We start from the raw sequence: 25,269 nt of genomic DNA on the forward strand, positions 1-25,269 counted from the left end.
GATGCTATTCAAGATATTGGCTAATCGCCTCAGAAGCCATGCGACGGCGACTGACGATAGCCCACAAGTTCGAGTAGTCGGTATAGAGTATCAATATGCGAGGTGCGGAAAGGGGTGGCATATTGTAGGTAGGAGTCACAAATCAGGAGCATAAGGTGAATGGCAGGGAGAGAAAAGTCCATCCTACCTCGCAATTGCAGGAGTGGAAGTTGTGGAATTCCTTACAGCGCTGGGTCAACTAATGATTGTATTCATTGCCTATCAACGTCACTGAATGGTAGATAATCCAGAAGGAAGGAGTCACTGAACAGGGAAAAGTGGTCCATGTAATTTAGGAGGAGCACAACCAGAACTGGTATCAATTGTCACAGCTTTTCGTGCTAAATATGGGTAGAATATTGATGTACAAGGGCCTCCGTCACAACAAACTAGCTGTACACTTATTTCACGTGCGCAGACAGGGTCTCGAGAACCTGTTCCCTCGTCAGTAAACTCGATTGCAAGCGTATGTCGTCGTCTAAAACCCACCTCCAGCTCGATCTTGGCCTCAGCAATATCCTGCTCGCTTCCGCTGCCGTTGGCAACTTTCTGGGCCTCAGCGATCTGGGCTCGGATGGCCTCGGCGCTGAAGTCCTCAAGGGGGTATCCCTCAACGGCGTTGATGCTGAGGACGGAGTTGGGCTGAACGGTAGCGAATCCACCAGAGACTAAGACAAAATTCCATCAGCGATTTGTCGACCTCGAGCAATTGGATATTGGATCTGGATCTGTAAGTTATGACGTACGGAAGAACTGCTTGGAGCCAGCGGACTCCTCGACAACCTCAACCAGACCAGGCTTCAGCTGCTCAATGGAAGGAACGTGGTTGGCGAGGACACCCATCTCTCCAGACTCGGCGGGGATGTTGACTTGGACGACATCCTGGGACTTATAGATAGACTGCGTTGCGGCAATTAGCTCCCATGCATCAATCAATTGGCGACGGTGCCATCATCGTAAGGGTCCAATTGCAATCGTATTCGTCGATCCGGGTATCGCGCGGGCGGTGTCATACCTGGTGAGGGAGGGCAAGGCTCAGCTTGATCTGCGATAACGGTCAGTCGGGCTCGGTACGCAAAAACCCAGTCGTAGCCGGGGGTTCGCTGAATCTTGCCTTGTCGGGGACGGCCTCGGCGTAGGTTCTTCGCTGGAGAGGGACTCGGATGGCGGAGGGGCGAGCTCGGAGAGCCGCACGGGCAACGCGGAAGGAGTTCATGATGGGCTGAGCTGGTGGATGAGGTTGTTGCTTGGGTGAGCTCAAATGAGGTCGGTCGCTGGCACGAATCTTTGCCGGAGCAGCAATTCGCGATTCGGCTAGCGGGAAAATCCGATCTCCATGATGGGCACGTGCTATGTCACATGACACCCTTTATCCTTGCAACCGACCCAAGAGAGTCCTTCGACAGAGAGCAGCTACACTCTCTCTATAGATTTGAAGTGAAACAAAGTTATCTAACTATAACATTTCTTGCCAGATTTACTATCCTGTTTCTTGCTATACTGATATATATATTACATAACGTCAATAAAGTGCCGGTACTTCAATGGCTAACTAACACTAACGACTTCAAACAGCCAAAGTACAACACTAATCGATGAATTCCCTTTTCTTAAAAATTTCCAGCCTCTCGTGAATCTTAGTGTACTCCGTCTTGTCCTTGTACGCGGAGATGAACTTATCAACATGGCTTTCGCTAACATTCCTTGCCTCGGAAAGGCCCAGCAAAATCTTCAACAAAGCAAACTGTCCCTTTTCTACTACTTTGCAGGCTTCCTGGAGCGGACTATCCGCTGGGCCATCAAAATCTAGCCGTGAACCAAATTGGAGCAACACCTCGATGGGATCTACATGTTCCAGGAGTTCACCTTCGCCTTGGCTAAGAGGCTCCCAGACATGGCGAAACACTCCGGATAGAAACACCTGACGATTACCATTTGTCTTGCCCTCAAACTCTACATCTCTGATGATGACGCGCGCACTCGGGTCTGCTCCCGCCGCAAGGAGCATCTTCATGTTGTTGAGGCTGTACTCGCGCGTTGATGCCAACAAGAGCGGAGTACAACCTGAGCCGACAAGAGTATCTGGGGATCGTATACCTATGACGTTTTCGATCTTGTCGTCCTCATTGAACCGGGGATCGAAAACAGGCGAGTCAGTGTAAGTATCGACTTCAATGCCTTTCTCGATGAGCCTGCCGACTAGTTCGCATTTTCCATCGTGGCTGTCAGAATGTTTCAAGATGATATGCAGCAGGCTGTGATTGTACTTGAAACGCTTCGAAATCATGGGATCTGCACCGCGGTCGAGTAGAAACAGGGCGACGCTCCAATACCCGCTACAGAGTGCTTGGTGGAAAGCCGTCAAACCAGTCGCAGATTCCTGGTCAAGCGGGACGCCTGCTTGAAGCACGGTCTCGATCAAATCAAGGACTGGGCACTCTTTGTCGAGCCCGCCACATATGTAGTGCAGGATAGTCCGACCATCGTGATCGACCTCGGTTATCTCAACATCTGGCTGTTCGAGAAGCAAATCCATTATCCTCTTTGCACTTCGCTGATGACGCGATGCTGCCAGATGGAGAGGTGTCTGCCCATTTACAGCTCGAGCTTTGAGGTCAACATCTTGACGTTGAAGCAAGAGCGCCACAACTTCGTAATCTGCTGTCAAGCAAGCGTGATGTAAAGGGGTGAGTCCATCTCAATCGTGGCCTCCCGCGTTGACCTCTTGTCTGGCTAGTAATCGTTTGATGATGTCGAGGCTTTCTTCTCTGTACCCGGGTGGCTCGTCGAAAGTATAACTATCGTCGTCGTTATTTTCATTATCATCATCGTATATCGGAACCAAACTTGGATGGTACTTTTTGTCATGACTTCTGACAGCCCAGTGTAGAGGAGTGTTCCCTGTTGAATCAGGGGATGCTACATCAAGACCGTTTTGCTACAAGAGGAGATCCACGATCTCTAGTTCCCCACGCGCGGCAGCAATGTGAAGGGCACTGGCTTTTCCTGCGTCAGTCAAGCGAGCATTGACTCCTTCGCGTTGGAGGAGCAATTCGACAAGTGGTAAGCTTCTCACGCCAACGGCCACCTGTAAGGGGGTGACGCCGCTCCTGCTAGGTGTTCCGGGATTGGCTTCTTGACGCTGGAGCAGTAACTTGACAATATCCACTCGTTTGTACTGAATCGCCCAGAAGAGAGGAGTTTGGCCTTCAGAATCAGGCACAGAGGCGTCCATGTCAGACCTCTAAAGCAGACGGCTCACAAGCTCAGGCTCGTTCCACTTGAGAGCGTATCGTAATGCATCAGCAGCATGTCTTGATCCAGGCAGCCCAACGAGCAAGTCAATGATTTCCCTGTCACTGATATATTGGGGATCAACATGGTCCAAAGCTGATGTTCCCTGAAATGTCCAATATGCTCCTAGCTCCTTGACCAGTATTTTCTCAGTCCCTTCAAAACCACTATGTCGGATGGCCATGTGAAGGGCATAAGGCCTTACGGGCTCAGTATCGCTCCAGCAATCGCAGATTTGTCTGGTTGGCACATGGGGATCCACGCCAATCTCAGCGAGGTACTCGACGATATCACGATGCCCATGCTTGATGGCATAGTGCAAAGGTGTTGCTCTCTCTTCAGGCCTCATCGTTCCAGCCCCGCTTAGATTGGCGCCATGCTCATGTGCCTTCTTGAGGATATCTATTCTCCCCTCTCGAGCTGCCCAGCAATGGCTTGCTGCACGAAGTCGATGGTTGACGATATCATAGAAATGATTATTTGTTTGGGCTAGAGCCAATTGGGGTTTTGCGAAGACGTTTTCATCAAATGCCTCTTCTATGACGAGGTCTGCAATGTTGTAGATTGCCTCAATCGGAAGGGTCTCCATTGACACCATGGCGCGCGATTCGTTCTGTGTGACTGATCTCAGACTCGAAGGTGACAATGGTACCAATGATGTACTGCTCAGATTCTGGTGACCCTTATCATAATTGTGACTTGTTTCTCAAGGGAGTCACGGAGTCCAGTTGGTGAGGGGGAGCCTGTCTGTAGGTACAAGCTTTAGTTGCATGTGGCTTAAGCCTAGGAGAAGCAAAGATATTGGTGTAACCTCTTGTAGATCTTAGTACAACCAATAAGTAAGCCATAACACAAACTCCAGTATAGTCAACCAGGGTTTCTTTGGTTTAATCAAAGGTTGTATCAAGTGTAATGACAATGCTTTCTTTTTTAAGGAATCTTTCTTAGATCACAATGCTTTGCATGCTGTAAAGTTCCATCATGCACGTGTGATCAATATAGCAAAGTGGCAACTACTGATAGAGAATCAATACTAATTAGCTAAGAAGCAACCGATCTTTGAGCGAACAGTCTGTTGCCTGTTATGTTCTCGACATCTTTCAATGATATGCATCAGGGCAAGCTCGTTCTCTTAGGCATGCTGTATCTCATGGTGAGGGTGCTGACATGAGATTGTCTAAGACTGCCATGCACACAACCACCAATACTAAGAATGTTCACTCGTGTTGGCACTTCACTCCGAGCCGTCTTCTCTTGGCGTACTTAATCTCACTGTAGGCAGGAAGTTAGTAATAGTGACAGTATCCGATGCCGTATGTCGACGGACGTTGGTTCAAGCCTTTCCCTCTTAACATTTGGTGGTGTTATGCTTTGAAAACACACTCAATGACAATCTCATGGATACCAAGTTATGTGAATCAACTAGTAAGTACTTATGGTGGCCCTGTCATACTGCCTGGGATATCTCACTCATTCCTTACCATTGTGGCTCGCTTTGTGAGTATGAAGTTGCTCGAAAACAGAGGCAACGTGGATTCCAGTCTTGGGTTCACAGGTGAGACGTCAGTTGTGGTGATATTATATACTGAATACGTAGAGCATGAGCTTTTCTATGCTTGAACTCTTTGGTTTCTCTGCAGTGAATAATCCAGAAACATAAAGCTTCTTTCATCCGAGATAAGATTAATATGGTATCGTAGCTGTGTCTATTCACCATAAGGAAATATATTTCATGTGTTTGTTACTTTTTCCGTTCAACCCCCAACGATACCTTTTTGGAGCAACAGAGTCAGTTGTGTCTGACCATATGCCTTGAACGCTTGAGAATAAGCACAGCATTCATGTGATACGAATATGGACCCTGAACGTTCATGAGTCTCACGTGAGACGAAAGAGATCTATCATAAGGGTCTTATGAGATGATCCAATTGACTGTGACATTAGTCGACGGTGCACAAATCATCCAACTTGGTGAATGACCTTTCCTGTGTCATGTGAAGCATTCGTGACAAACAGGTTACCCTGTACCCAAGAATAGGTCTCTCAGTTTCTGTCGTTTTCATCCACTAGACAACCCCTCAAATTCCCCTCCTCCATGACGACAATATGTCGAATCGACCATAAATCCAGATATTTCCGTCTGGAAAGTATAACCGAGCCGGATATGACTCGGAGGAACCGGGTTCTCCCTCTCAGACATCACCAAAGCAAAAGCTCAAATAAACAGGAAAAATCTGGACTCGCTGACTCGGCACTCAAACGCGTACTGTACGATTGCCGATCACCTGAGCTGTCATGACCTCACACGTCGCAGAAACAAGTCGGCTAGGTAACGTTTATGCTTTCTTGTGCCTGCTTTCCAACCCATCAAATGCGCTGGAACCCGCCATTCGTACGTACTCCGTACTCCATGGACTTTCGGGCCTTCGAGAGTCCGCTGGCAGTTGACGATCCCCGGGATCCGTGAGGCCCGAGATCTTCCATGTGCGTCTTTGCGCGGTGATGGGTGAGAAGTGAAACTCGCAGAGTTGTCCTTTGCCACGGAATACACGTAGCTTTTTGGGCATCGTCGTGACAACAGGAGTGGCTCATGGCGTCACGGATCCTCACTTTTCATCATCAACCTGGCGCAGCATAAACAAGTTCAGCTGTGCTTATCTCACCTTACTGCGTAATTCCTTCTTGGCAAATACACCTCAGCCCGTATCCAATACATACAGTACGGTATTGTATTGTTACAGCATGTTACCGTACAGTACCTGCAGTGGAATCAACGTTTCTCAAACCCAGCCCCTGCCAAGACACTCTGAGCAGTGAATTGCATCACAGTCTCAGCCATGTTAACAGGGAAATATGGGAGGAGACCAAAGTGTGCAAAGCCAGAACTTGAACCTTCAAGCGGGTGTGGGAACTCAACAACAGTTACAGAGCTCGAAGAAGAAGGCTGAAAGCTGGAAAAAAGTGATGAGGTCTCCACTGACGAGACCGTAATTCGCGGTCAGACTGTGGCTGAACCTCATTCTTGGTGAGAAATTACGATTGACTTTCATTAGCATTTTACGAGCTCTGCCTCGACGGTTTGTCGGTAAGTGGAGGAAGCCTTGGGCTTGGGGAGGTATCGTAAAGTACTCAAGCCAATTCTCATCGCGACACTAGCGGACCGAGAACGATGAAGAGAGTCAATCAAAAAAAGGTTCAAGCTTGAAGCTGTTGTTGGTCTAGAAAAGTCTGGACGGGAAGCAAATTTTCAGGAACCCACTATGGCTTCATCCTCGAGCAGGGAGAACAAGGAAGTTTCCGGCGCCCAAGTACAGTAGCTAGAGTAGTCAATGAATGACCGTTAGACTTTTCAAAAGTAATTTATTGTCTGTCCGTCGGTATTCAGCCTCATCAGCCGCCGTATCGAGAGAGTTATAGCTGAGGTTGTAAAAGCTCTGGCCCCATTCGGAGAAAATCAATCTCTTGGCAGAGATCTAGGAGGGCATGTCAAGACAAGTCCCGTCCCTGATCGGCAACTTGACTACGGAAGCAAAGATTCCAAACCGGCAACAAGACCGGTACCGTCATCGTCATAGAGGATGCATCTTGCATGACGAAGAATGCTTGTTCCTCAATCTGTAGATGTGGCTTCTGATGGGCACCCATATCCCGCGGCTGTATCAACATCAAGCCATCTCACGGGCGGTCGGCTCTTCTCAGGATGAAAGGAACCGGCTAGGGAGAACGGCAAGGGAAAATGAGATGAGAGTTCAGTCCACCTCCTCAGACTCCATCGAATGCTGTACAACCCATCATGCAGCAGTCCACACCTCCTTTGCCAAAAAACCGCGCACCTGTCTTCTCTGTTTTCGGCGTAAAATCAATGAGATGATGGGTCCTCAAGTCGGGCCAGTCCAGTGGTATAACCGGCCGAGACCTGGGTCTGTTTGACGATGCAGAGAGATGGAGCTTTGCGGCATGCGGGTCGATATGCGAGGTGCGGGTAAGGACTTACACGGTGGTGACATTGCTTTGATGAGCATTAATTGATCAATGTATCTCCCGTAGATAAATGCATCTGCACCCTCTTCAGCGTTCACCAGTGTCACAATGCGATACTTTTGAGACCCATGTGCTCGGTCTCCAAACCAGCTAGATCAAAGTCTATGTAGGTAGGTATGTTGGATGCAGTTAGAATTCGAGAAGTGTATCGAAACGACTTCTCAGGATATCCTGTTAATGGCTATCGCTATCCCATATACTGCTTAGCGGTAATATGCTGAGCAACTTGAATGCACAGAGCTGACTCCATTGTTGCCATGATGGCGGTCATCTCGTGATCATTATCCTCTTTGTAGCTCGATGTTTTCTTGTTCGTGATCCCAGCCGTAATTTCAACAACGTAAAGAAATAGCATGTTCACCGCCGGAGTCTCGCGATGTCAGAGCCCTGTCCAAAGAGTGGGTGGGCGGGCTGTGGGTGAAGGACACTGGACAGTCAACTTCAGAAGGCTATCTGGGCTGCATGAGCGAGAGCACAGAAGACACCCTCTCAAACAAGCATAAGCACAGCAGAGTAACATGCGAATTTAACAGCTACGCGCTGATACCGCGTTGACTGTCATATTGTTTTAAGATGCGGGGTTTGACTTCACAACGCGGGGTTAGTGCCCAGCAGGACGGGTCAACGTGACGAGGAGCGTCAATGTTCAAGGAAGCCAGAGAGTAAGAGTGAGCCCAGCTTGTCCAGTCTTGGCCAATGTGCTGTTGTATGTACGATACTACGCGTACCAATTGACATAGCCGCCAGTAGAGAACTGATATCAAATCAGACAGGTCCGTTATCGCAAAGACCGAGACCCCGACTGTCATTCCTTGGTTGCAGGTTGCTCAAGCAAGTTGAAGGGGGGGGGGGGGTTGCACTGCCTGCATGCAGCTCCAACTCACGGGAAGAGACCGAGGCAATTGGCGATCAGTAAACAGCGCCAGATAAGATTGGACAGTTTCAGACACCTTCCATGATCGTCGCAGTATTAAACGAAGTGATGCGAGTCACGAGAAGCTGGGATATCGCGCAGCTTAGGTCGTACAAGGACCCTTCAGTCGTTTCATCTGTTAACTTGAGAGATAGGAGAGAGAGACGATTGTTTCGGTTTGCTATATTAGTCGGTTTCAGGGTCCTTTGTAATAAACCTGAGAGATGATCTTTGAGGATCTGAAAGGATTCTTGACTCTGATTTCATGTGTCCATTGATTGATTCCGCGGGCACATGGATAGGCTAGATAGGCTATGTGGCTAGCAGTAAAACACATCCATGTCCATGCCAAACTGTCGTCATCGGGGGATTTCTGGCTTGCATTGCATGCATTTCTGCACATATGCAAGTGGGCCAGGCGTGGGAGAGCTCACGAGCCTGGTTGCAAGAGAAGAGTTTAATTGGTTGATGGACGAAGGGGTTGCTGTTGATGCAGATTGGAGAGACAACATGGCACCTAAGGCGGCTACTGCGTGCGTCCCTGGAGCAAGGGTAGATCGCAGACAAAGACGCAGACGGCAGCTCAGCTTGCGAGAGCGGAAATGGCACCAGTAGAAAGGCAGTCCTGTTATGAACGGAACAGGTGATTGTGGGGAAGTTGAAGAGCGACGAGGCGAGCATCAGGTCTGGATCAGTTGTTGCTCTGCTGTACGTGCTCTGTGGCCTGTACCCCCACGGCTTGGGGTTAGCCAAGAGTAGAAACGTGCAATATTCAGTGCAACAAAGCCTGATTGAGAAGGCAAAGAAAGTATGTAGGCGATGGAAGGCAACTCAACTCGTGTTGCTGTTCTTTGTGCATTGTGCTTGGTTGCACTGACAAAGGGAGACGAGGCTTTGTCGACGCCTCTACATACGCCTGTAACAGACAGACCAAACCTCCAGCCAAAAGATCAACAAAGCGGCCTGTGGCGCATCTTGCGTATCAACCCTTCTTGCATAGATAGGCTAATGAGTCCCTTGCGCGGGGTGACTGCGTACTGGAACAAGCAAGTTGTGTGTCAAGTCAATGTCTATCATCTGAGGATTTGGTTGGCAAAGTGACTGATTGTCAGTCACAAGCCTTCAAATGACCAGCACAACACGACAGCAAACATACATCAACATCAACAACAGCTAATGCTGTGCTATGCGATTTACAGATACACCGCCTCGAATATGAAAGCGGCTGGTGTTTGCTTAGTACGACCAAAACCACGCTTCGTAACTGGTGGGAAGTGGAGGTTTACAAGTACATACATACAAGCGACGATTCCATTGTGGGCCTTGCCGAGGGTGGATGATGAATCAACGGTCAAGAATTCTGTGGCGGTTTGCTTCTGGAAAAGAAGATGCAGAACTTTAATGTACCGTATTTTGTTGCGGGCGATTATGCGAGCATGAGGCTTGGAGGAGGGCAGTGCAAGTAGCGCCTCTCTAGTCATCTTCACACGGTATACGAAGCGGCGAGTCGTGACCCTGAAACTGCCCGACAACCCTCAGGCCTCTCAGAGTCAAAACAGAGTCAGGACGGTGTGACACACAGTAGATCAGGGCGAGCTGTTTTCGGCTATGGAACAGCGTGGATCTACGCTCTATCTCACTTTGGCCGTCGCTGACAGGCGCCACTGGTCAATTGAAATGACCCTGACTGGACAAAGCCTCTGAGGGATGTGTCGACCACGTACTGTACTGTACTGTAGAGAAAAGGGAGAAATGCACTTGGCTGAAGGACTTGAGAGCGGTCTGCGTACCGAAATTAGGACCTCGGAACGTAAATGCTCGCCTCAAGAATTGGATCTGTAATTTTGAATCGGAATGGATCCTATACGGCTGCTCTGTTCTCTCGGCGCTGTGGAAAAGCGGACTCGATTCGGAGCGTCAGCAGCGGAGCAGTCACTTACAGGGCATGGTTTTTTTTTTTTTTTTTTTTCGCGGCTAGGGGAGACGAGAAAAGTTACTAGCAACTCAGTACCTGATGGGAAGCGACAAAAAGGACTAGGTAAGCTTAGTGTGTCTCAGCTAAAGTTCAGGTCAGTTTATTTTGGCACTATGATTTACTCCCTCGAGGTGCTTGCAGCGACAAGACAGTCAGCCAGCCAGCAGGGGAAAAAAGCCATGGATCGATCTAGGCATCGAAATGCCTAGCCCCAGGAGGACACGAAAAAAAAGGGCGCAAAAATATGCCGTGAACCAGAAATTCATCTTCCTCAGAAGGCTAAGGCTGGGGCTTACTCGAAACTTGGCTTCCATCAGTCAGTCATTTCAAGTCAGTCAGTCACTCAGTCAGTAACAAAGTCAGTCATGTCCACTCACACCTCAGCATCAATTGGTGATAGCGTATTACCTGGAGCCCTGCCCTGAGCCCTTAGCCCATGGCGCCCTGTGAAATGTAACAAGCCAGTCAGTCAGGCCAGTCAATTCCTCTGCTTCTGACCCGTGCTAGTAAAATTTCTTTGGCCCAGGTCAACAGGACTCCATTTTTTACCCGCTCCTGGCACGGCAAATCGCCCACCGTCCTCTTAATTTAGGGTATCTCAGGGAACGGGTCCCCCTAAATTTCATCCCGTTCCTTGTCGTCGTTGGCCCCAACCTGAGAGTGACCTCCGCCCAGTGTCGGCCGGTACCTTTTTTCGCTCACGTCTTCTTTGTAGCGTCAGGTATTCCCGTCGATTTTCGTTCATTTCCACCTGCATTTTTCTTTCCATTCTCGTTGCTTCGCGCCGATTAACAAGGCTTACCTTATTAATAAATCAAAAAGACGGGACCCGAGGCCACCCTCTCTTTTTTCTCTCTGCTCCCTCAAATAATTGCCTCGCCCTTCTCCCGCCCTTTCTTTGTTTTGTTTTGTTTTGTTCTATTCTGCTCAGTGTCTTTAGTTGTTTCTTCTAAAACAATCTACAAAGCATCCGCCTAGCCATTATCCCTCCCACCCTTGTCCCTGTCGAGCAACTTTGTCTCAGACCTTGATCTGTACTGTACTGTACTCCGTACATAGAGTTACACTACAAAACGGTGCCGTACTCGTGCCCGCCCTCGGAGAACGTCATATGCAGCAGTCTCCACGCGCAATAAACAGTACAGCGGCTCACACTCACACACCCACAACAATCCATACACCCACCTACACAGCACAGACGCCACCCTGAATTGAGATTGGGGAAATCCTGCAACTTGGGGAATCAGCCGCCTTTTCTACTCCTCTTCTAGCTTCTACTCAAAAGCCCAGTCCGGGCCCGGGCCTGCATTACATCTCACTTCTGCCATCGACCCATATCAAAGCACCCTCACGCACAAAGCAACCACCCCTACCAACAACCTACTCTACTCTATTGCAGTTGACGATGTTTGTCTTGCTGTTATAGCACCACTGTCCTCAGGGACACTTTTACACCTCCTTCGACGCTGCTATTGCTCAGGCAATAACACAACCGCAACGTCTTACACCTCAATTACTACTATACGACACACACAACTACACGCCTTCTCGACTACTTCAACGACTACTATCCTAATCTCCTGATCACGATTCGAAATTCCTGTTTGGATCCAGCTCAATCCCCACACTTCCACCCCAAAGTCGAAGAACTCTACCTACCAATATGACGACCAACATGACTACCAACAACCCAGACACCCTATGGGTGGCTCACGGTTCAGAAGAGCTCGAGGAGGCCGACGAACCGCCTGAGATGACCCTCAAGAAACAGCAGTTTACTGCCAACGATTTCCAGCGAACTACCATCCGACCTCCCACTGAGAAGTCCTCTCTGTTAACCAAGGCTATCAATGGAAACTCAGACGACGACCTCTACACTCCCCAAACTATCTCACGACCCATGGCCAACACCCAGCGACGTCGCTCCCTTGCCAGCAACATCAGCTTCGCTTCGACAGCCGACCTCACGAGCGATACTGGTTTTACTAGCCCCTCAAGACCGAACACACCAAGCCCTCCTCTTCCTGAAATGGCCATGCTGCGCTTGCATGATGGACGTGCTGCCGAGCCTACGCATGTTTCTTTGCTAGGTGCTGCTGTCAAGTTACAGCAGGGCAAAACTGAGGAGCCTCGCAAGCGAAGCATTCAGTTTGCATGCGGTGGCAAGCCCGTGGTCCAGGAACAACCCCCTCGATCCCAACCTATGGTCAAGGCACCTTCTGCTCAGGAAGCTCCTCGCAAGTCGTGCATCAAGTTTGCATGCCCAGCTCGACCCGCCTCTACCCAGAACACTCCTCCCCGGTACACCGAGAGCGCTAAGAAGGACGCAACACCAAAGGCCGAATCTCCCTCAACTCCTAAGCGAACCTCAGCCCTGGCATTTGCCGCACCTCGCCAGGTCACACCTCGCCGACACTCCATGTCTCGTCCCAAATTTCTCCGCGCCAACTCCTCTGACCTTGTCACGGACAGTTCACAGTTCCACGAGTTTGCTAGTGGTATCACCCGAGAGGACGATTGGATCCGACGTGATAGCAATGCTGTTGCAACTAAACTGACAATCAATGACACTCTGACCAAAGAGAACAACATTCGACGTCTGGCTACCGAGGCAGAGGAAGAGGCGCAAGAGGAAGAAGACGAGCTTGAGGATGAGGAGGACGCCGACGTTGACGACGACGAGGATGATGAGGAAGGGGATGAAGATGAGGATGAAGACGATGAACTCGATGTTGAGCTCGACGAGGATGATGAGGAGGACGAAGAGGACGATGACGACTCCGATGGCTATCACACCGATGAAGAGACCGGATTCGCCGACTCGGATGAGGATGATGAGGATGATGACATGCGTCTCTGGACTCCTGGAGCCAAATCTGTCGTTCATATCGGATCTGGTGCTACTCTCATGCGCCGCCCTTCTCTTCACGAGTTACAGTCTGACTCTTCTATCACTACCGTGGACAACCAGCGTGCCAACCGTCGCTCAAAGCGCGTCAGATATGCCGAGGAAGCTCCTGATCTTCCCGACAGCACTGACTTTGTCTGCGGCACATTGGACGAGGATCGTCCTCTTGAGGAAGCTTACCTTTCCTGCCTCGCAGCTCGACGAAATGAGAAGCTTCGCGTCATTCCTCAGGACATCGATCCCAGTTTCCCTGCCTCCGAGCCTGAGGAGGAAAACGAGGGTGAGATCTTCAACCCTGTTCACCACTCGAGTGACGAGGATGATGAGTTCTTCCAAGGCAAAATGGAGGACCTTCATCAGGAGCGTGATCGCCCTCGTCGCCGCCGCAAGAGCGAGCATGCATCTCCCAAGCGATTCCGTTCTCCTCCCCCCAAGCGTCATCACTCACCCCCTCCTAAGGTCCGAGGCCGATCACCCAAGCCTCTGTTTGACCGTCAATCACCTCGAAAGGCCAAGTCCCCAGCTCCTATGCGCAAGCCCATCACTACCCCTCTTGGATCTCCTCGCTGCGGCCAAGTCAACTTCAACCTGGCTGGTCGTCCTGGACTCACTCACACCAAGTCTCTTCCTCGTGGTGGCGCTATGTGCCACCAGCGAAAGCAGGCTCGACACAAGGTCAAATACGATAACGATACCCATATTCGTGGCGCTATCGATATTGTCAAGGGCCTGGAGAGTAAGCGTCAGCGACGCAAAGAGAAATTCCACCAAAAGTACTGCAACCGCGCTCGACGAGGCCAGATCCCCGAGCGTAAGCCTGTTCCCGGTCGCGGCACGGAACGCATGAGGGAACTAGGCCTTCTCATGGCTGGCAAGAAGGATCAGACCAACTATGTCCTTTCCATCTAAGCACGCTTGATTGTCCTTACAAGAGAACATCGATGCTTTCCAATTTAGACTGCGAGACACGTTACGACGAAGATGATACATCTTACACGATTTAACTTGACGACTCAAATGTCCTTTCTTCTTACACCTTCTCGGCCAGGTCTCCGAGATTGTTTTACTGTATATACTGGTAATGGACCCTGGATGCTCGCAATGTTCAGGATTTCCTGTACATATTTCTTTCTTCTATTTTTCTTTGTCATACTGCATAAAGCGGCCGGACAACGCTCGCTACTGGCGGAAAGGAGCCTATTTTGAACTGCTTGGATACCCGATACAGCATTTGGTATTACTGGGTTACATGCTCGGCGTTGGATGAGAGGCTATCATGACATAAATGCATTTAGCGGAATATCAATCACGACAATGATTATCTGCCATATATTGTTCGCTTCCCGTGATGTAGAGTATTTGGATGAATTAAGCTACACACAGTCATTTGATTTGACTAGCAAGTGTGATTTAAGTCTCGTTGACCATTGGGGTTGTCACTAGCTGGTCACTTTGGTGTAAGTGAGTCTTGGAGACGGGCTTCGACTCACCACAATCTGGCGATGGGATCGTGAATACTCCGGAATAAAAGCAAGCAAACAAATACCTTTCTTCTGCGTAGATTACAAAATTTAGCCCCTATGGTTCTTTGTGCCAGCTGACCTGCAGCTCGGAAATCGATGGACGGAACAGTACGGCGCGACATGCACGATGACAATGCCTTGTAATTCAGGCATCACTTCGGCGTCCCTTTCTTGCCAGCTTTTGGTTCAATGCAACGCCTCCTAACAACCCACCAGCAGCTACATTCCACGACGCCAACGATAACGACGACTCTTTTTCTCCAGTGCAAGATAATAACACCACAACCTTTTATTTCAGCCTAATACTCAACTTTAATACTCACACAACATGTGGATTGTCAACTGGTGTATGTAACCGGTTACGATTAAATAACTGGAAACTTGAATGGGCTGACACGTGCTGCGTATAGTCTATGATGTGCTGTCCTCCTTGGGACTGCTCAACAAGCACGCAAAGCTGCTCTTCTTGGGTCTCGACAATGCCGGAAAGACTACTCTGCTTCACATGCTGAAGGTGCGTCGACACAAGGCTGCTGGATTGTTGGATGGATGGTTGTCAGCTGGGATACTTGTTACCAGCGGTGGCGGTTTTGGGATATATGACGACTAATGATGGATTCACAGAACGACCGTGTTGCTATCCTCCAGCCCACTCTCCACCCCAGTAAGATATTCTTTGAAAGCATCAACAATGCGTTTATACTGAGACATCACAGCATCCGAGGAGCTTGCCATCGGCAACGTTCGATTCACCACCTTCGATCTCGGCGGTCACCAGCAGGGTATGCAGATACACCACCCCGTCAACCCCGCTAACATATCTAACAACTTCTGTAGCCCGACGTATCTGGCGCGACTACTTCCCCGAGGTCAACGGCGTTGTCTTCCTTGTCGACGCCAAGGACCACGAGCGATTCGGTGAGGCCAAGGCCGAGCTCGATGCCCTCCTCTCCATGGAGGAGCTCTCTAAGGTTCCTTTCGTCATTCTCGGCAACAAGATCGACCACCCCGATGCCATCTCTGAGGATGAGATGAGACACCAGCTCGGCCTCTACCAGACAACCGGCAAGGGCAAGGTCCCTCTCGAGGGCATCCGACCCATCGAGCTCTTCATGTGCTCAGTGGTTATGCGACAAGGCTACGGCGAAGGTATACGCTGGTTGTCGCAGTACGTATAAAGAGGAGTAGGGAAGATGGGGTGAGATTGAAAGAGGTGAGGCAGTGAGCTAGAGAGGTATACCTTACGTCGAGTCCTTTTGGGGAGAGGTAGAGAGGACAAGTGATTTCCTGTTTTATGAGACTCAGAATTCTCCCTTAGGCGAACATTGGTCCTGCAATTCTACTATATTTACTTGCTACGAAATCTAGCCGAGCCTCATATTGGGGAATGCTCCTGAAGATGGAAAAATCAGACCCCTGGTATTATGTGCTAGGGTGTTTTACAAGGGGCTGCTGGATGCTCATGAACGACATTATTGTGCCTAGGCATCGTCGGAACACATACACATCATGATGCGTGATGCGACTAGTTTAAACTTTAAATGTAGCTAAAAGAGAAGGTGGCAAGAATTAGAGAGAGATTATGCTCATCACATCTCATGATTAGTGCTCGTGGGCTCATTCTAGTCGCTGTAGGTGGTGATACCAGGTGTTCGATAGAGGCCTCGGTTTGCCAAGACGGACCTGGGAGTGGTATGGATCCCCGGGAAATGTACCTCTGAGGTACCGTTTCCCCAACGGAATCTACGTCATGTTACTAGAATCGTCACAAGGCAACCCAACAGAGCTTCGCATCATAGTAATCAATTTCTCCCTTAACCCGCTGCAACATCTCACGATTCTGAGAAATCTGACTTGCTTATTTCTCTCTTCTGCCAGCAATGGGTTAGAGATTACAGCATAAAATCGATCGCAATGTCGTCCTCGCCTTATTCCTCACTACTGCCTCGCGATCCAGTCTACGGATTTCCACCGGAATCTTTCGACCCCTCCCTTCTCCCTGATGTCGACACTGAATTCGTCGATGCGCAAGACTTGGAAGCCTTTGAGAAGGCGCTCCAGGCTCCTGATCCGCTTCAGAGTCCGGCCGATGAAAACGGCGCTCGGTCGCCACGCAGCCCGAGCTCGTTCAGTGTGACAAAGAGGCCTTCGCAGGTCGAATCTGGCCTTGCGGATGATGTCGCTGCTGTCGCCGCCGCTGCGGACGCTGCTTCTGGAGATCTTCCTATTCCACCAACACCGAGTCAAGGGACATTTATCACGGCGCAGAACGATTGGGCGCCTGTTAACGAGAAGATCTATAGCCGTCGCCGTGGCTCGAGGCGAAGCAAGAGAAAGCGCAGGGGTGGAAAGGGGGCTGTTGAAGGCCTTCTAGGGACCCGCACCAAAGATGAGACTCGAGAGGGATATCTATACCAACTTTCAAAGTGGCCTCTGCTTTTCTTCGTGTTTGCATGGCTCGGTGGACTTGCCGTTGCATATCTGTCGACGAGGCTATATATCTGGGTGTATGAGCACTTCTTCACATGGCGCGGCCAGCGAGAAAGACTTCGAAGGAATTTGCGAAATGCCTCGAAGTATGAGGACTGGATAAGTGCCGCAAAGGAGCTCGACAACTATCTGGGTCGACAAACATGGAGGGAAGAGAACGATTTCGCATACTACGATTCCAAGACTGTTCGAAGAGTTTGGGAGCAGATGAAGAAGACAAGACTGCGCGCTGAAGAGCAAGAAAGCAAGGGCGAGAAGGGTGATGGAGGTAAAGCGGTGGATGAGCTGAAGACCTTGATTGAAGCTTGCGTCAAGAATAATTTTGTTGGCATTGAGAACGCGAGGTTATACAGCCAAACGTACTTTGGAACCAAGAATCTGGTACAGAGTTTCCTCGATGAAGGTGAGTCTCATTGCCCTATTTAGATACTCGAACATTCTAACTGCAAGCAGAGGAGAAGTGCATCAAATTTCTGATAAATACCAAACAGCTCGAGATGGAGCAGAAGCGAGTGCTATTCAAACACGTCTATGCGAACTACGGAAGAACAGCTCTCTGTCTCTCCGGAGGCGCAGCCTTTGCCTACTACCACATTGGTGTTGTCCGAGCTTTGCTCGATGCGGATCTCCTACCAGATGTCATTACAGGCACCAGTGGTGGTGCTTTGGTAGCTGCTTTGGTGGCCACGCGAACGAATGATGAGCTCAAGCAACTTCTTGTGCCAGCACTTTCTGAGCGGATCAACGCCTGCCGCGAACCCTTTACAGTCTGGATTCCTCGATGGTGGAAGACTGGAGCTCGATTTGACTCCGTTGACTGGGCGCGACGATGCGGCTGGTGGACACATGGCTCCTTGACATTCCGAGAAGCTTATGAACGAACAGGTCGCATTCTCAATGTTACCTGTGTGCCAGCCGACCCCCATTCGCCGACGATTCTTTGTAACTACCTCACAAGCCCCGATTGTGTTATCTGGTCGGCGGTATTGGCATCGGCCGCTGTACCTGGAATTATTAACCCCGTCGTTCTCATGATGAAGACTCGAGACGGTTCTCTAGAGCCGTACTCCTTTGGACACAAGTGGAAGGATGGCAGTTTACGAACGGATATTCCTATCAAGGCCTTGAACACACACTTTAACGTCAACTTTACAATTGTCAGCCAAGTCAACCCACATATCAACCTTTTCTTTTTCTCTTCTCGAGGCTCAGTTGGTCACCCAGTCACACATCGCAAGGGGCGTGGATGGCGAGGCGGCTACCTGATGTCTGCGTTTGAGCATTATCTCAAATTGGACATGAATAAGTGGCTTAAGTTCATCCGTCATGCCGAGTTGTTGCCCCGGCCTCTTGGTCAAGACTGGAGTCAGCTTTGGCTTCAACAATTCAGCGGTACTATTACGATTTGGCCAAAGTCGAGAATTTCAGACTTCTGGCGTATTCTATCAGATCCTGACCCTCATCGACTATCCCGTATGATTCACGAAGGAAAGCAAAGTGCTTTCCCCAAACTCAAGTTCATTGAGAACAGACTGAAGATTGAACGACTGGTGGAACGCGGACGCTCTGACTCAAGACCGTGGGTGCGTCGGGGCAGCATTCAAACTATTCTCAGCGAGGAGGATATCAGAAACATTCTGGCGGAGGAGATGGGCAATGGTGCCACCACAGAGGACGAGACCGATGTGGAAGATCTCAGTGGTCTTGGTCTTGGTATGACCACCCTCGACGAGAATACTCTTTACGAGGAGCCCGGAGAGAAGAGTGACTCGGAGGTTAGCAGTTGAGCTGAGTATCGTGTAAGATGGATGGGGGTGGATATAATACAAGCAGCACTGAATGTCTCTACATATCTTTAAGGTTGCTTTATAAGTTTGGGGTTGAAAATTGAATTAGGACTGGGAGGAACAAGTAGATCATTTATCATTATAAGCGTCTTTAATATACATCAAGCGTTCCATTTGTCAAATTATATGGCCAGATGGTCTCGTTCCTATTTAGGTAATAGAATTCACTTGCTCCGTTCTGAGGAGGTGCTGTACCTTAGCCGGGCTCGAAATAGAATAGAGTTGGGGTTGGCGCTAGTGGAGAAGGTCAAAGACTGCAGGGCTGAGTACACTAAGAAACAGTGGCTGTTCCTTTTTAAAATTGTTTAGGTAGGGTCTGGGTCCTCTGAAACTGAGAACACGGTGGCGCGTACGGCAAAAGGAGCCATTCAGTCAGTGCAGGCGGCAGTGAAAGCGGGGAGTGACAGATAATCCGATCACCGGCAGCCGTCAACCCGCCCGCTTCCTAGGTACTCCAACCAACCCAGAGTCGACCATGGGAAATGCGCTGCGTGGCCGTAACTAAGGTAGTAGACGACACCAGCACTTTTCTTCAACTTCACCATCCCCCCCCCCCCCTCCCCAAACAATCAAGCACAATATTATCTGCCAGTAAAATACACTCTTTTGGGGCAGAGAACTTGAACTTGATTTTGCAAAGAGCCTTCTCTTTATTTCATTAGAGCCCTTTTGTGTGTCTTTGTTTCTATCTGTCTTCTATTACATCGATAGATCGCCTCGACTTGTGGGTTACGTTTCCCCTCGAGCTTGCTTTGAGAGTAGCCCTGGGGCTCTCTTCAACCCGTCAAGATGAGTTCCGACTATTCTTATGACGAGCAGGTAAGAATGGGCATTGTCTCTATGCTTCGACACCGGCTAACTCGAATAACCAGGGCCAATTCTTCCCCTTCTTTATCCTGACCCTCACCGGCATCGTCACTGTTCCCCTTACCTACACACTCCTTCGCCCGAATCGCGACCAAGATGCGCTTGCGCCACGGATCAAGACCAACTACAAGTCAGAGCATGCGGCTACTGTCGAGTCGCTCAAGTCAGCGCAGAAACGTAGCCAATGGAGGGTCAAGCGGGTCATCTTCGTGATAATCGGCTGGTCCCTCATGGCTGGCATGGCCTACCTGATCATGGTCACCCAGCGAACTGTCCCCAAGCTTTGGAACCCTTACGATATTCTTGGCATCTCAGAGGTAAGCTTCGTGACGGCTATATCATTCTCAAGTGACATTGCTGACACAATCACTACAGTCTCTCAATGAGAAGCAAATCAAGTCGCACTACAAGCGACTCTCCCTAAAGTTCCATCCCGACAAGGTTCGACCTGACCCAGCAAAGAACGAGACTGTTGAATCCCTCAACAACTTCTACGTCGAACTCACCAAGGCCTACCAAGCGCTCACCGACGAAGACGTGCGCAACAACTACATCCAATATGGTCACCCCGATGGAAAGCAGAGCTTTAGTATGGGGATTGCTCTTCCTCAATTCATGGTCTCCGATGGCAACGGCAAGTATGTCGTTCTTCTGTACACTATGCTTCTTGGAGTTCTTCTACCCTGGCTCGTTGGATCATGGTGGTACGGCACAAAGAGAATGTCAAAGGAAGGTGTCCTGATGGAGAGCGCCAACAACCTGTTCCGACAATACGACGACGAAATCGAGGAGGGCGGCATCATCACTGCCCTCAGTGCTGGCAAGGAGTTCGAGGACATTCTGAAGGGCGACAAGGGCGAATCTGGTCTTTCCAAGATCGAGTCACGAATTACAGCTGAAAGCGAGGTCGGGCCCACTGCTTCTGGCATGTCGCTCAAGGACAAGGAGGCTCTGGAGGATCTTGATAACGGTGTTCGTCGAAAGGCCCTCGCCCTTCTCTGGGCTTACCTCGGCCGTGTTGAGCTCGACGACCCTGCTCTAACCAAGGCCAAGTTCCAGGTTGGCCCTATCGCCCGCGCCCTCAACCAGTCCTTCAACGCCATCACTCTCGCTTACGGAAACATTGGTCCTATTGCCAACTCGTTCTACACCAGCCAGAACCTCATTCAAGCTGTTGCACCCCATGCCTCTCCTCTTCTCCAGCTTCCCCACATCACTCCCGAGATCGCTCGTGCTATCGAAGGTGACTCCAAGACGCACATGCCTGTCCACCGATTTATGGATCGACCAGACGCTCAGCGCAGACAGCTTGCTGTTGGAAAGGGCCTCCTGACCGAGGAGCAATACCAGACCGCGATTGGTGTCGCTAAGCAGATTCCCTTCTTCCGTGTATCCAGGGCTTTCTTCAAGGTTACTGGCGAGCGCTTTATTATCCCCTCGTCACTGGTTTCTCTTGTCATCAAGGGCCGCTTCATTCCTCCTGGTACTGAGAACATTCCTCCTGTCAACGAGCTGGATCTCGAGGACATTGACCCGGCTGAGGACGATATCGAGGCTATCAACGGACGCAAGAAGAAGACTATCAAGGGCCCTGATGGCAAGCTCATTCCTATCGAGGAGGAGTCAATCCTGCCCCCTCTGACACACGCCCCCTACTATGCCCGTGATCACTCTCCTCAATGGCACGCTTTCCTTAGCGACTCCAAGCAAGGCAAGATGGCTGTTCCTCCATTCCACTTCGCCAAGTTTGACCAGCCTATTATCGATGATGAGGGCAAGCCTACTTTCAACATGCAGACTCTCAAGGCTCAATTCGCCGCACCTCCTCAAGCTGGTCACTACACCTTTGTTTTGCACGTCATCTGCGACTCCTATGTCGGCTTCGATACCAAGATGGAAGTAACCTTGGTAGTTGAGGAAGCAAGCAAGGCAGCCGAGATGCAAGCCGAGGACGAGATCAGTGAGCCCGAAGAGGGTAAGTCTCAATTGCAAACCGAACTATCGAAAGTTTCTGCTAACAACCTTTCAGATTCCCTCGCTGGACAGATGCACGTTCTCAAGACTGGCCAAACTCCCAAGACCCGCAGAAGGGATTCTGACGACTCTGAGGATGAGAGTGGAACAGATGAGGAGGAGGATGACACCAGCGCAACAAATACCGATACTGAGGACGAGTCATAACGGCCTACCAGTCTCTCTTTGTGGATTTAAAAAAAAGTACTGTAATCACTAAATCATGAACGAAACCCTGCCCTTCTCAGGAGCATGATGTGTGTGTACTGAAGCGATATAATCCCTGTGTATGTATGTATTAGGACGGGAGGGGGGGAGTCTGGAGGAAGATGACAAACAATTTAAAGCTAGGGCATTTGTTTCTCTATCGAGATCGAGAAACAAGTTGGGAGTTTAGGGGTTTCTTTAAGGTACACACACACATACACTCAGTATATAACTCTTTCTTGTTGTGCTTATTCTCATTCAACTTCAAATTATTTCCACAGCCGGCTTGTTTCGTTCAAGCACCGAGACACCTTTTCCAGTTTCCATCTCAGCCTCCAGTGAGCAAAAACCTTTGTATTCGAGCAACCATCGTATAATATAACAAGCGCCCGTATTAACATTCTTCATCCCCTTTGAAACAGTTGCCCGTGAGGCGACGTTCTTGTTTCCATACATTATGTACACCTCTTGTATCGCTTCTTTCAGATTCTCTCAGGACCTTTCGGGATATAGACTATGCGTATATATATAGGGTTCCAAAGACGCAAGACCAGCTTTCGTCTTGCTTGTACATATCTTTCGAACAGTGAGTGGGGTTGATTTCTTAGCATACTCTTACACCGCAGACTTCAACATCCTTGCCCTCAATACGAGCGGGACGACCAAAGTACAGGATGGACAATTCACGAATGAACAAAGCATCGGTATCGCTCCAGACGTCGAGGCCCATGCTTTCCACGGCGTGACTATCTACACGGATAGCATCAGCATCGTCAGGTTCGAGCTCAGAGTCTGATGGACGAAGCGGTGCTCTTTCGCCCGAAGCTTGTGACAGGCCTTCGTCATCATCGTCACGGTCAGTATATGGCTCGTCCTGGCTGTCAGCCAGATCAGCTAACACTGATAGTATTTGTGTGGTGAGACGGTGGAAGTAGGCAATGATAGCAAGCTCGAATCGGGCTTCGCCAGAACCATCAGGGGCACGATTGCTGGTATTGAGAGACCCAAGTGAGTCTGATAATTGCCCAGAGCGAGAACCTGGTCGTGGCATAGTCATAGAGGGTCCAAAATCGGCGAGCAGAGAGGCATCGTGAGCTGCCTCCTCTTGCTGTTCCTGACGCAATTGTTCACCGGCACTGGCCCACCACATGTAACCATTATAGGCAAAAGCTGCCCATGTCAGCGGTTCGACGACTTTTTCCACTGCATCGTCTCGTGGGTCACGGACGATATGACTTGACTGGGTAGAAAATCTACGCGCAGCACGCTCCTCTTCAGGAGACTCTGGGACCGCGCTAGGGACCTGGCTAGCAGCTGCAAGACGGGCAAGACCGTTCTTTAAAGTGGTAAAACGACGAAGATCTCGCTGGGTCGCCTTGATAGGCTGTCCGCGAGGGCATTCGACCACGGGCCAGACTCGCTCCGTAGCATTAGAGGAGTAGTCGGGAGGCAAAGTGACGAGCATATCCCATAGTGTGTCCTTCATAGCGAGAATGCTGTCAGTGGTGCACGCAATCCAACCAGAGCCTGATTCGTCATCTATCGCATCTTCGTCATTGCGGGGTCTCTTGGACGCCTCAAAGTCGTCCATGAGAAAAGGTATATCATGAACACCAATAGAGAAAAGCGGTCTTAAACGCTGTGTTGAAGCTGATCCAGGGAGTATATCGGTGACAGATAGGGGAATATTGGAAAGAACAGAGAGGTTATATACTGGAAACATTAATGAAAAGCTACGAACGGAAGGGATATGACCTACCAAAATCACAAACTTCATGGACTGGTGCATGACATGATATTAGAATACGCTTCCGCAGTAAGGCTGCGCGATGTATGGGAAAGATGAGCGGACCAAACTTGTCCAGGAGGCTAGTCAAACTCCAAGCAGGGTGATACGGTGAGAGCTTGTTACCGGGAGGTATTAGAGAGGCACCGTCGGAAGCTGATCGGTTGCGGCTGTGGGTTTTGCGGGGGAAAGGTGATGAGTTGAGAGACGGAGAGCACACGGGGGTCTCTCCTGAGAGTCGACGATTGCCATTTCCAGACTTTTCGCGATTGGCAACCCAATATTCCTCGAGTATGCTTGTGTTTTTGCGATCCTCGGCCAGTTTCCTGTTCAACACGTCAGCCACGTCCATTGTGAATGGGGTAACGTTGGATTGCGTACGCAGCCATCTCCTTCAGTCCTTCAGCATGCCTCCAAGCGCGCCCCAGACGACCATAACTCAGGGGAACTAGAACTCCGACGGCGAACATTCTCGCGTTCCGTGCCTCCTCTTCATCGCAGGGCATGTTAACAAAGGCGCTGAGTCCGGCATGGGCGCTGTCGTGAACGAAGTAGATGAGATCTTCGGAGACCGTGTGTAGCCCGGAAGGCAGAGATTTGTATTCGACAAGACCTTCGAGGTCGACACCAGGAGCATTCTGTTTCCAGAGAATTGTATAACCGGCCTTGACGTCGAAGTGGATGAGGAAGAGAGCATCGATGGGAGGACGATCGAGAGGTTGGTTCGAAGGCATGTGGACGGAAAGAGACGGTTGTCCTCGGCGGGAGGAAGCCATGGCGATTGATTATCGAGATGGGCGCATCATATGACGGCTGGAACACTTGCAAAGGCGCAGGCAGAGTGCGCTTAAATTGAGTTTAGGAGGGGAGAACAGAGTCAAGAGAGGAGATAGGCGAGCAAGCAAGCAAATGACAAGCGAATTGAAGCGAGTTTCGAAAGTCGAGCCAGAGATTGTTACGACTTGTACGGAACTGTAATGGAGTAATCGAGGCAGAAATCAGAAGCCAGCGATTGCTACAATGGGATGAAAGATTCCAAGGAGAACGAGAGGATGAATGAATGGTGATGATAGATCGTGGTGGAGTTGAGTTTGGGTCTGGTCTGGCTTACAGCGGTTACATTAGGTGCCTACCTACCTACCTGAACTAGCTCGCTACCCTAGCTCCAGGTAGCTATCGAAACCCGGTAGACTATCCGATAGGGCCCACGTGATACGGCGTGTTCAAGTTGATATGCATCCATGTTTAATATGAGATTTTACCTTGACAAGACATAAGTATGCTATTATAGAAAGAAAGCGTTTTCTGTCAGTTTCGTGTCTCAGACTCAGATGGTACTGTACTACACGGAAGGGAGCCAAGAAGA

The 25,269-nt window shown here is 49.9% G+C and overlaps 10 protein-coding genes across 11 annotated transcripts; 5 read left to right on the forward strand and 5 right to left on the reverse strand.

Annotated features, from left to right (window-relative positions):
* Positions 1 to 226: 226 nt before the first annotated feature.
* Positions 227 to 1,386, reverse strand: FVEG_05469 (ATP synthase subunit delta, mitochondrial). Its single transcript, XM_018893701.1, has 5 exons — positions 1,154 to 1,386; positions 1,055 to 1,084; positions 786 to 939; positions 529 to 707; positions 227 to 473 (listed from the first exon to the last, which is right to left on the reverse strand). The coding sequence occupies exons 1-5, from the start codon at positions 1,253 to 1,255 to the stop codon at positions 441 to 443; spliced, it is 498 nt and encodes a 165-aa protein (XP_018750587.1). The 5' UTR covers positions 1,256 to 1,386; the 3' UTR covers positions 227 to 440.
* A 241-nt stretch (positions 1,387 to 1,627) lies between these two features.
* FVEG_05470 (hypothetical protein) lies at positions 1,628 to 2,575 on the reverse strand (the record flags this gene model as incomplete). Its single annotated transcript, XM_018893702.1, has 1 exon — positions 1,628 to 2,575. The coding sequence occupies one exon, from the start codon at positions 2,573 to 2,575 to the stop codon at positions 1,628 to 1,630; it is 948 nt and encodes a 315-aa protein (XP_018750588.1).
* A 708-nt stretch (positions 2,576 to 3,283) lies between these two features.
* On the reverse strand, positions 3,284 to 3,931 carry FVEG_15644 (hypothetical protein; the record flags this gene model as incomplete). Its single annotated transcript, XM_018904835.1, has 1 exon — positions 3,284 to 3,931. One exon carries the CDS (start codon positions 3,929 to 3,931, stop codon positions 3,284 to 3,286), a length of 648 nt encoding a protein of 215 aa, XP_018750589.1.
* Positions 3,932 to 4,253: 322 nt separating this feature from the next.
* On the reverse strand, positions 4,254 to 9,353 carry FVEG_15645 (hypothetical protein). The gene is made up of 2 exons (XM_018904836.1): positions 4,661 to 9,353; positions 4,254 to 4,605 (listed from the first exon to the last, which is right to left on the reverse strand). The coding sequence occupies exon 1, from the start codon at positions 8,966 to 8,968 to the stop codon at positions 8,600 to 8,602; it is 369 nt and encodes a 122-aa protein (XP_018750590.1). The 5' UTR covers positions 8,969 to 9,353; the 3' UTR covers positions 4,254 to 4,605; positions 4,661 to 8,599.
* Positions 6,780 to 7,712, forward strand: FVEG_15646 (hypothetical protein). The gene has a single exon (XM_018904837.1). The coding sequence runs from the start codon at positions 6,955 to 6,957 to the stop codon at positions 7,261 to 7,263; it is 309 nt and encodes a 102-aa protein (XP_018750591.1). The 5' UTR covers positions 6,780 to 6,954; the 3' UTR covers positions 7,264 to 7,712.
* A 1,480-nt stretch (positions 9,354 to 10,833) lies between the features above and the next one.
* Positions 10,834 to 14,706, forward strand: FVEG_05472 (hypothetical protein). The gene has a single exon (XM_018893703.1). It carries the CDS (start codon positions 11,926 to 11,928, stop codon positions 14,077 to 14,079), a length of 2,154 nt encoding a protein of 717 aa, XP_018750592.1. The 5' UTR covers positions 10,834 to 11,925; the 3' UTR covers positions 14,080 to 14,706.
* Positions 14,707 to 14,804: 98 nt separating this feature from the next.
* On the forward strand, positions 14,805 to 16,310 carry FVEG_05473 (small COPII coat GTPase). The gene is made up of 5 exons (XM_018893704.1): positions 14,805 to 15,040; positions 15,104 to 15,207; positions 15,318 to 15,357; positions 15,410 to 15,475; positions 15,531 to 16,310. The coding sequence occupies exons 1-5, from the start codon at positions 15,022 to 15,024 to the stop codon at positions 15,869 to 15,871; spliced, it is 570 nt and encodes a 189-aa protein (XP_018750593.1). The 5' UTR covers positions 14,805 to 15,021; the 3' UTR covers positions 15,872 to 16,310.
* Positions 16,311 to 16,440: 130 nt separating this feature from the next.
* Positions 16,441 to 19,206, forward strand: FVEG_15647 (patatin-like phospholipase domain-containing protein). The gene is made up of 2 exons (XM_018904838.1): positions 16,441 to 17,586; positions 17,637 to 19,206. The coding sequence occupies exons 1-2, from the start codon at positions 16,608 to 16,610 to the stop codon at positions 18,968 to 18,970; spliced, it is 2,313 nt and encodes a 770-aa protein (XP_018750594.1). The 5' UTR covers positions 16,441 to 16,607; the 3' UTR covers positions 18,971 to 19,206.
* Positions 19,207 to 19,507: 301 nt separating this feature from the next.
* On the forward strand, positions 19,508 to 22,623 carry FVEG_05476 (translocation protein SEC63). The gene is made up of 4 exons (XM_018893705.1): positions 19,508 to 19,849; positions 19,903 to 20,214; positions 20,273 to 21,872; positions 21,927 to 22,623. The coding sequence occupies exons 1-4, from the start codon at positions 19,820 to 19,822 to the stop codon at positions 22,076 to 22,078; spliced, it is 2,094 nt and encodes a 697-aa protein (XP_018750595.1). The 5' UTR covers positions 19,508 to 19,819; the 3' UTR covers positions 22,079 to 22,623.
* FVEG_05477 (hypothetical protein) lies at positions 22,280 to 25,001 on the reverse strand. Of its 2 annotated transcripts, XM_018893706.1 has the most exons (3): positions 24,285 to 25,001; positions 23,877 to 24,229; positions 22,280 to 23,830 (listed from the first exon to the last, which is right to left on the reverse strand). In XM_018893706.1, exons 1-3 carry the CDS (start codon positions 24,677 to 24,679, stop codon positions 22,722 to 22,724), a joined length of 1,857 nt encoding a protein of 618 aa, XP_018750596.1. In that variant the 5' UTR covers positions 24,680 to 25,001; the 3' UTR covers positions 22,280 to 22,721. The 2 variants fall into 2 exon arrangements, with proteins under 2 accessions (XP_018750596.1, XP_018750597.1); XM_018893707.1 differs by having other exon boundaries at positions 23,877 to 25,001.
* Positions 25,002 to 25,269: the final 268 nt, after the last annotated feature.

Source organism: Fusarium verticillioides, chromosome 3, assembly GCF_000149555.1.
Source record: "Fusarium verticillioides 7600 chromosome 3, whole genome shotgun sequence".
Taxonomy (NCBI): Eukaryota; Fungi; Ascomycota; class Sordariomycetes; order Hypocreales; family Nectriaceae; genus Fusarium; species Fusarium verticillioides.

Excerpts from the sequence above, each read along its gene's own strand:
- FVEG_05472 (XM_018893703.1), top strand. The coding sequence starts at position 11,926 with ATGACGACCAACATGACTACCAACAACCCAGACACCCTATGGGTGGCT.
- FVEG_05473 (XM_018893704.1), top strand. Across the intron at positions 15,358-15,409 it reads CCAGCCCACTCTCCACCCCA|CATCCGAGGAGCTTGCCATC; the intron begins GTAAGATATTCT and ends GAGACATCACAG. Across the intron at positions 15,476-15,530 it reads TCTCGGCGGTCACCAGCAGG|CCCGACGTATCTGGCGCGAC; the intron begins GTATGCAGATAC and ends CAACTTCTGTAG.
- FVEG_05477 (XM_018893706.1), bottom strand. The coding sequence starts at position 24,679 with ATGGCTTCCTCCCGCCGAGGACAACCGTCTCTTTCCGTCCACATGCCT. Across the intron at positions 24,230-24,284 it reads GGACTGAAGGAGATGGCTGC|GAAACTGGCCGAGGATCGCA; the intron begins GTACGCAATCCA and ends CGTGTTGAACAG. Across the intron at positions 23,831-23,876 it reads CCATGAAGTTTGTGATTTTG|TATATAACCTCTCTGTTCTT; the intron begins GTAGGTCATATC and ends TAATGTTTCCAG.
- FVEG_15647 (XM_018904838.1), top strand. The coding sequence starts at position 16,608 with ATGTCGTCCTCGCCTTATTCCTCACTACTGCCTCGCGATCCAGTCTAC. Across the intron at positions 17,587-17,636 it reads ACAGAGTTTCCTCGATGAAG|AGGAGAAGTGCATCAAATTT; the intron begins GTGAGTCTCATT and ends AACTGCAAGCAG.
- FVEG_15646 (XM_018904837.1), top strand. The coding sequence starts at position 6,955 with ATGTGGCTTCTGATGGGCACCCATATCCCGCGGCTGTATCAACATCAA.
- FVEG_05476 (XM_018893705.1), top strand. The coding sequence starts at position 19,820 with ATGAGTTCCGACTATTCTTATGACGAGCAG. Across the intron at positions 19,850-19,902 it reads ACTATTCTTATGACGAGCAG|GGCCAATTCTTCCCCTTCTT; the intron begins GTAAGAATGGGC and ends TCGAATAACCAG. Across the intron at positions 21,873-21,926 it reads GATCAGTGAGCCCGAAGAGG|ATTCCCTCGCTGGACAGATG; the intron begins GTAAGTCTCAAT and ends ACAACCTTTCAG.
- FVEG_05469 (XM_018893701.1), bottom strand. The coding sequence starts at position 1,255 with ATGAACTCCTTCCGCGTTGCCCGTGCGGCTCTCCGAGCTCGCCCCTCC. Across the intron at positions 1,085-1,153 it reads CCGAGGCCGTCCCCGACAAG|ATCAAGCTGAGCCTTGCCCT; the intron begins GCAAGATTCAGC and ends CCGTTATCGCAG. Across the intron at positions 474-528 it reads AGGCCAAGATCGAGCTGGAG|GTTCTCGAGACCCTGTCTGC; the intron begins GTGGGTTTTAGA and ends ACGAGGGAACAG.
- FVEG_15645 (XM_018904836.1), bottom strand. The coding sequence starts at position 8,968 with ATGCTCGCCTCGTCGCTCTTCAACTTCCCCACAATCACCTGTTCCGTT.